The 9076-nt window shown below is 51.6% G+C and overlaps 1 gene segment (V, D, J or C); it reads left to right on the top strand.

Moving 5' to 3' along the window:
• Window positions 1-6570: 6570 nt before the first annotated feature.
• On the top strand, window positions 6571-7019 carry LOC102532518 (immunoglobulin heavy variable 1-46-like). The segment is given in 2 exon segments: window positions 6571-6616; window positions 6703-7019. Coding segments are annotated over 2 exon segments (363 nt in total).
• The last annotated feature ends 2057 nt before the right edge of the window (window positions 7020-9076 follow it).

The raw sequence follows: 9076 nt of genomic DNA, 5'->3' as shown, positions 1-9076 counted from the left end.
ACCAGCCATTTCAATACTAGGTGTATCTCTAGGTGAAATTAAAGCTCACGTTCACTGAAAGCACAGTCTGCAGGTGCTCATGGGGCCTTCACACATGCTGTAAAGTGGAAACAAGGGCTAAACCCAGAGCTCAGTGCAGGGCCGTGTGCTGATGGCGTCTGAGGTACTGTTAAGCCCCGCATTGCAGCCCTTGTCATGGGATCCAAGAAAACAGAGTTGCTCATTCATTACTGGACAATACGGGTCCTCCATGTTTCCTCAGATGCCAGCAGTTTCCTGTCCCAGGATTATGTCTTGCGTGTGTCAGAGACAGTCCCTTGGACAGAGGAGGACTTGGATGCAGATACGATAGAAAAGTGTGGGTCCCTGAATGTATGTGCATGTGTACCTGTGTGTGCATGTGTGTGTGCGTGTCCCTGTGCACAGACGGGAGCCATGGTTACTTGTGTGATGATGGATATCTGGACTTCCATCGTCCTTCTGAATTTGAACAATATCAGCTAATTTTCTTTATCAAAATCACCCAATTCTGTAAAGAAATATATAATAGAATTATTTATTAAAATCAATGTCTTCACCATCATCAATGAAACTCTATCCAAGATTCTGACATAAATTTTCTCAGAAGTGTGTGAACCTTGGTGCAGCCCAGCCCTTCTGAGGACAGTGCTGCAAAGTCAGGATGAAGCCTTGGATTCTGAACCCACATCCTGAGTGCTCCTGGGCTCCTGACAGAACTTCCCTGTGGCTGGGGGCTCAGTGCCAGTTTCATCACCCACCTCCCCCCTGGTCATCCTTCCCTACTTCTGGCAGATAAGACCCTCGCCTGTATGGATGAGTCCAGACCAGAATCCTTCAGGTGCTGCTGGTCTGTGGTGTGAGGACAGCACAGCTGGGTGGGGAGTGGTTGTGGTGCAAGAAGCAATTTGAAACGATGAGCCTGAATCGGGATTGGAATGACCTTCAGTCTTCGCACCTGGCAGTTCACACTCTGAAGTTTAACACCTGGGATTTTGCAGTTCATCCAAGAGTTCCAGCTGGACCTTCTCCCAGCTCTCATGCCACCTGGAGACGTCAAACTCAGGTAGGGTGAGGCTTGGTCACATTTCTCACGTCACATAATGTTTCTATCCCGCTATGTGAAGATTTCAACGTGCAACACTAAGTTGAGATTTATAGCACATTGTGTAGTTTGTAACTTGCATAAAAATAAAATTACAAAGTATATAATAAGTATTCATTACAGCCCAATCACAAGTAAAGACATTTTCTTGAATGTTATTATGGATAGAAATGCATTGAAATGCAGAGACTGTTGAAAACACTCCTCATGAACTGCGTTTACAGATTACTGGTCAACACACTATCAGTCAAAATCATCAGGATCTCATCACCAAAGGGGGTCTTGCCCAAAACTTTCCTGATGTTGATTCTGGATCAGTTATGACCAAGACGAGGAGCACAGGTGAAAATGCTGGACAAACTCTCACCTAACATGTGTCCCTGCACAGACCACAATGCGGTACCCGTCTGGGGGCTGCGTACATCACCAACGTGGGACGAACTCTGGCACCGACATCACAGAAACCGTGTGCACACGTGAAATATACAGGTTCTAAGTGTTTACCCTGAAAATTCACACAATAAAGATGATATTTCCAAATGCTACCAACACCAGCAAACCACAGACACTCACAGCTGCTCAGGGGCCTGGCCCCCTCTGAGGCCAGCAAGGCCCTGACTTGCTATGTAGTGAGATGACATGCAAACAGGGCCTCCCTCTGAGGATAAAGCCACCCGGCCCTGGCCCTGCAGCTCTGGGAGAGGAGGCCCAGCCCGGGATTCCCAGCTGCTCCCGTTCTCTGATCAGGACTGAGCACAGACGACTCACCATGGAGCTGGGGCTGAGCTGGGTGGTCCTGGCTGCTCTTTTACAAGGTAATTCATGGAGAACAAGAGCTACTGAGGATGTGGGTGGTTGTGAGTGGGGGAATCAGGACATGTGACAGTCTCCTGACCAGGATGTCTTTGTGTTTGCAGGTGTCCAGGCTCAGGTGCAGCTGGTGGAGTCTGGGGGAGGCTTGGTGCAGCCTGGGGGGTCTCTGAGACTCTTCTGTGCAGCCTCTGGATTCACCTTCAGTAGCTACTACATGAGCTGGGTCCGCCATTCTCCAGGGAAGGGGCTGGAGTGGGTCTCAGCTATTAATAGTGGTGGTGGTAGCACAAGCTACGCAGACTCCATGAAGGGCCAATTCACCATCTCCAGAGACAACACCAAGAACACGCTGTATCTGCAAATGAACAGCCTGAAACCTGAGGACACGGCTGTGTATTAGTGTGTGAGAGACAGAGTGAGGGGAAGCCGGTGTGAGCCCAGATGCAAACCTCCCTGCAGGGACACAGGGTGGGTGCAGGGGGAGCACACGACCCACCAGGGGGCGCGCCTGATCCACCAGATGCTGCTCAGAATCCACCTGCTGTGTTCAGGGTCAGCCCAATGAGCAGGTGCATGGGGCGGTCATTGTCTCTTCTCATTAAGAAAACCTTTTCTGGGCTTATGATAGTTTGCATTTTTATAGCTGATGGTATTTTATTATTTTAAACGATATAATTTGTCTTTATACTGTACCTGTGTTTTCAAGTACTTTACAATAAATGAGATAATAACCTCTGTGTGTACAATTTAGTTTTTCCAAGGGAACAGAACCAATGTGTGGAGAAACCAAAACAATAGAACATTCGTATGTTTTCGACATACCTGGCCATGGAGGCTGAACAGTCCCACAAGTTACTGTCACAAGCTGGAGACCCAGGACAGTGGGGGTGTCTTTCCAGTGTGATTCTGATGCTGAGAACTAGGGGAGCCGTTGCCGGAAAGCCCAGCCTGAGGGCAGGAGGAGGGACGTGTCCCAGCAGAAGCATGAAGGCGGGAAGGAAACTGTGGTGAATTACTGCTGTGTTCGCCTTTTCTCACATAAGAAGGGATAAGACATGAAAGAAAGACATAAACACACGCACACACACACTTACACACGGATATACATGCACAGACCCACGTATACATGTACCTGTAGCAAAACAAGGGGAAAGTGCGCAGGACAACTACGGCCCTCTTTCCTTAACTGCTCAGAAGTCTTGGCTCGTATTGCTGCTTCCTGCTTCCTGCCCCCCTTCTGGGTGCCTTTGCCTTCAGCAAGCACCTCAGCTGTGCGGCCATGACCCAGTGAAGTGACCAGGACCTTCATTCCAATGGATCAGGAACAAAACAGCCATCCTTGGGTTGAGTTGTTGTGGTTTTCTGTTCACCCTGAAGACAAGACATCCTAATAGGGAGACACAGGGAGGGACCCCTGTCCCCATAAGCTCCTCTTCACTCCCATGGCGGGGCAGGGCTCCAGCTCCCCCGGGAGTCAGAAGCAGTCACCCAGGCAGCTCATCCTCTCCCTTCTTGCCTGTAGGTTCAGAGGCTTGAGGAGCCAAAAAGCCCAGAAGACAAACTTAAAGAGCAGATCAAAGAAATCATCGTTCTCTCTCCTGGTGGAAGTGTTCCTCCCTCGGGGACCAAGGCCATAGGCCAGTAGAGCATAAAGACACAGGGACAGAAGCCAAGCTAGCTAGTGGTCACTGGGGGAAACAATGAGTGGAGCCACCACCCATCCATTTCCTGATTCTGGGGTGCATGAATCAAGGCTGTGAGAGAAGAACAACATACTGAGAGTAAATAGTTCACAGTCTGCCGGAGAACCTCACCTCAGCCCTGCAAGGTGTTACTACCCACCTGGCACTGCTGTTGATCTTCTACAGGCAGCTTGTGTTCTAAAACCCAGCAGCTGTGGGATGGTGAGGTATGTAAGGCTGGTGGATCCGTGCGCTCGGGCCGATTGATGCATTTCCTCTGCTGTAAAGTGAGTTCCCGATCAGAAGCAATGCTGGCTGCTGGAATCCCATGACTCTGGGATCTGAAAGTCCCTGGGTGGTGGTTTTGGCAAGAGAATTTCATTCCCTGCTTTTTAAGAAAAAAATTTATATCCAGTATAGATATATAGATTTAGTAAGAACAGGAGGTTACCTGTTCTATGATGGAAGTGGCCCAAAGTAGCCAACCTGACAACAGGTGGTGGCTGAGCAGCCCAGGAAATGCTGCCAGTCAGGACGTTAGGATTTCTCTCTGCAGCTGGCAGGAAGGGTCCTCACATGTGACTGGACCAGGAGGACCCTGGTGAGTGGGTGTCCATGTAATTGAGCCCATGCACGTCCTGCATTCCTGCCACCAAGGCCACAGTGACCAGAAGCTCATCGGGTGATGACAGGGGCAGCTGGAAAGAGCCAGGCCAGTATCTACATCACAGGCATCATGTCCATTTGACATGAATCCCTTCCTCTCCAGGTATCACCCTTTGGGGATTATTCTCATGAGTCAAAACATGTTTTGCCCTTTTGCCTTTTTGCCTGTTTAAAGAGGACTATCCACATGTCTCCTCCTGAAATAATTTGTCACAAGTTTTTCCAAACCATGCTCCTCTCAAGTCCTTGACCATCCAGCCTAATCATTGGTTACAACCCATGAATTTGTATCATGTCAAATACCTGTTCTTTCTCCTTCCAGGAGGGGTGAACATCCAGGTGCACTGCTCAGAGTCGTGCCCACTGGGAGGAGCCCCCACAACATCCCTCAGGGATGTCCCAGACAGGACGGCAGGGCGCCCACTGTCCACTGTCAGGAGGTGCCTGTGTACCTCGCAGAGCGTCTGTGGTCCAGGTCTGCATCCTCTTCTTCTCTGTCAGCTGACTGTAGACAAATCCCCACTGGGTCACAGGTGAAGCTTAGGACAAAGGAGGCACCAATGCAGGAGGAGGGACCACGGGCATATGGGCCACTTCTAGGTGTGCCATCAGGCCTGCTCAGGCCTCATCACGTAGAAGATACTTCTGTTTGTTGATGGATTGTTGCTGTGTGTGCCCAGCAGTATGGCTTGGAGCCAGTGAGGGGTCAGATAACACCCAGGTCCTGATAGAAAGCCCAGCCCTGGGGATCTGCACTCAGCCCTGTGACAATGGACACAAAAGTGGGCTGTGGGCCCATGCAACCCACACACCTGTCGAGGTGGATCAGGTCAAATGACTGGCTGGGTTGGCTGAGCCGCAGGTCTGACCAACAGCAGTGAGGCCCAGAGCTTTCTCATCAGGGCACCGACAAGGGCCCAGCTCCGTGAGAATCAGCAAAACCAATGTCCACTCAGTTTGCAAGCCTCCCCTAGTGTCAGGTTCCTTTTGTCCTGTTTGCCAAAGTTAATCAGCTGCCCAGGCTGAGGGGCAGTGTGGGGACCCCGTCCATGTCCTGGATACAGAAGAATAACAGCTTTGTGGCTGACTTCTGTAAACATCAGCTACAATGTGCATCTGTGTGTGTGTGTGTGTGAGTGTCGGTGAGTGTGTTTGTGTGTGTGAGTGTGTGTGTGTGTGTTATTGGGATAGAGGAGGTGGATTTTACAAAAAGATCCATGGTCTTGATATATGAGGATTCTCTCACTGACCTTCCACCCAAGGATCCTAAGGGAAACAAGTGGCCCCCAGGAGCCTGAGGGCCTCTGGACTCACCGTGACTGTGGACTGTATCAGTGCACCTACAGCTCCAGGGAGGCGGCTCCTGGAAGATTCAGGAATTCCTTCCTGCAGTCTTCCTGCAGAGTATGCAGGTTTACTAAGGTCAATTCACTGCTTGAACAGGTGATACTAAAGGGATTCAGTGCCCTAGAGGGAGTATTCTGAAGCCAGACCAAAGCCCTTTATCACTGGACTGGGGATGCTGGATGTGCATCCCCTCTGAGCCCAGGCAGGAACCCCCCTGCAGGGAGGGGCTGGGCTGGAGGAGGCACTCAGGACCCCCAGCCCAGAGCTGTGGGCCCAGGAGCAGGTGCAGAGGGGGCTGGGATGGTTTCCTGTGTTGGCCTGACTCCTATTATTTCAAGTCAATACTTAAGACTCTTCATACTGAGAACTTGGCAGGACTGCCGATCTAAATTCACGTTGATTTGTACTGGGAGCACTTTCAAAACCCAGGAAATCAGTGAGAGTCACGTGTATAGTGGCATTTATAGGGGTTTAGATGTGTTTATTATGAGGAGCTCGAGGATGGGGATCGTTTCATTAACTCAAAGGGAGCAGCATCTGGGGACAAATGAAACCCACAAATTAGTCATTTATATACAAACATGAATATCAGTTTCAGGGGTCTCCGAGTCATTCAAAGGTGGGTTCACAATGAGGACCTGTGGGGGCTTGTCCCTCAGTGGGAGGAGCTCTCTCTGCGCAGGGTCAGGGACATGGCAGGGCATGCACATCCTCAAACAAGGATGACAGGGACCCTCAGCACCCATGGAGCTTGGTCCTTGTGTCCTCCATCAGCTCCTTCTCAACAGGGGTGAGGTCTCATTATAAAGTCTTCGGCCTCATGAATATGCAAATAAGCTGAGGTGTCCAGGGTTAAATATGGACATTCTGAGCCCTGGGAACACCACAGGACAACCACACCCCCGTCCTCCACAGACACCCCAGCGCACAGCCCTCACCATGGACTGGAGCTGGGGAGCCCTCTTCCTGGTGGCAGTGGCTGCAGGTCAGGGGGCTCCCCAGGCTCTGGGATGAGGGGGGATCGGGAACCAGTCGATGGGTATCTCATCCAGTTGTGTCTCTTGTCGCCAGGTGCCCACTCGCAGGTCCAGCTGGTGCAGTCAGGGGCTGAGCTGAGAAACCCTGGGGCATCAGTGAAGGTCTCCTGCAAGGCTTCTGGATACACCTTCACCAGCTACTACATAGACTGGGTGCGACAGGCCCCTGGACAAGGGCTTGAGTGGATGGGAAGAATTGACCCTGAAGATGGTGGCACAAAGTATGCACAAAAGTTCCAGGGCAGAGTCACCTTCACTGCAGACACGTCCACCAGCACAGCCTACGTGGAGCTGAGCAGTCTGAGATCTGAGGACACGGCCGTGTATTACTGTGCGAGAAACACAGTGTGACACACCCACATCCTGAGTGTGACAGAAACCCTGAGGGACTGGGAGGCTGGGCTGGGATGAGATGACGACAAAGCCATTTAGGTGGCTTTTGCCATAGAAAGTGGGGTTAGGTAGTTTAAACTTGCAAAATAGGTACATGTACTCACTAGTTATATGGGAAGATTTCCTTAAATGAATCATCATTTCAGAAAATTTCAGGGACTGAAAAAATGCTCTAATCAAATGCTGATGGAAGCATTCCCACCATGGTAACTGGGGGGTGAACATGAATTTTCAGTGGACTTGGGTCAATTTGTTGTAGTCACTGCATACTCACATGGTAAGGGTACATCCAAATCCAACAGAAATCGTGAGCGTCTTCCATAGTGGCTGCCGTGTTCATTCCCACCAGCAGGTGGATGGGATTCCCTGTGGACCCACATCCTCACCCACAGCTGCTTCTGTCAACATGCTGTGCTTCAGTCATCCTGGCACGCGATTCAGAGCATCACATTGTCGTGTCATTTTATATTTCCCTACTTATAAGACCAAGTCAATCAGCTATTCATAGTTTAATTAATGAGGTATCTCTTCAGCTTGTTTGACACTTTTCGGTTGTATTTTTTTTAAATTAAGTGTCAAGTTCTTGTTTATGTGATAACATGATCTGTTTAAGAAACATGCAGTTGGACTCGGAGAAGATGGCGGAGTAGAAGGGCACTCACAGCTCACCCTCTCCCACAAATGCACCAAGACCCACATCCACAGACCCACTCAGCCAACCAGAGCACCTGCGGAGCTCCGACAGAACATCGCCCTCTTCAAAAGTAAAGACGCCAAAAATCTGGATGGAGGAAAGGGAAAAAGAAAGAACAAAAGGCCAAGCAGAGCTGGACGGGTCCGGCGGGGAGGGAGTGGCAAAGGAGGACTGGCCCTCGCTCGCTGGGTCTCCCCTCCCCAACTGAGAGGCCAGCGGGATGGAGGGGGAGCCTCCGAGGCTCGGATCTGCACAGAGCAGCCCTCGTCTGACAGAACTAAGCTAAGCGGGCACAGAGTGTCCCCCCGACACCCAGCCTGAGACCCGGGCTGGCAGAGGCGGGCAGGGCCAGGCTGCACAAGCCGGGCAGAGGACGGGGGCGGCTGCACGGAGGCAGCTCCGGGGGACTGCAAGGGGCTGGGCGCCGTGGCTGTGGGTGCACAGGGCAGAACAACCTGGGCCCTCCATAAAACAGCACGGCTGATGTGCTCTGGGGGAAGGGTGCCTACCCCCATCTCTGAAAACCCGCGGAAACTTTTCAGGGGAAGAGAGGCGGGGCTCAGGCACAGCCGCCATATCCTCCCATGCTGAGCACCCAGGCGGGGGCAGGGGTGAAACCTGCATCCCGAAGGGCTCAGCAGCGTCAAAGGCCAGACTGAGACGGGCCTACAGCCCGGGGCAGATAGGATCCTTCCACCCTGGTTCCTCAGAGAACTTGCTCCACAAAGACAAACAAGGAGCCGAGTTTTGGCTCGGAGCAGGGACAAGGCTGTCCCTCGGTCTTCCCCAAGCCCGCTTGCAGAGCGCCGACCAGGGCGGAGCGCGCAGCCACACAGAGCAGCGGAGCTACCGGCGGCACAGGTAGAGGGAGAGCGGTCCATCACATGTCGGGCAGGAACACAGCCCCTGACCGAGGTGCTGGGAGGGGGCACGACCCGCCCTACTGCCTGGCCAGTCTGCAACATCTGACTGCGGCATCCGGAGGGGCAGTGACCAGCCTGCCCACAGCAGAGGAGAGCTGCACCTGACCCAGTGCTGGGAGGGGGCCCGATCTGCTTGCCGACAGGTGCTGGGAGCAGCACAGAAGAGGGCGCAAACAGAGGGCCTCTGGAAAAAGCAAGCTGAGCTTCCAAAACAGGACAAAGACAGAAAGATTTCACATTAAAAGCACACAAACTCCAGGAGAATAACGACAAACCCCCCCCCCTTTTTTAAATCTGTTTTTACCTGTTCTATTTTCTATTACCCTCTTAATTTTTAATTCTTAATTCATTTCTATTTCTCTTGGGTTTTGATGTCCTGTTATTGATTAGACACAGGT

The sequence above is a fragment of the Vicugna pacos genome, chromosome 6, assembly GCF_048564905.1.
Source record: "Vicugna pacos chromosome 6, VicPac4, whole genome shotgun sequence".
Lineage (NCBI taxonomy): Eukaryota > Metazoa > Chordata > Mammalia > Artiodactyla > Camelidae > Vicugna > Vicugna pacos.
Note: the sequence above shows the minus strand (reverse complement) of the source record. Positions and strands in the feature narration are given on the sequence as shown.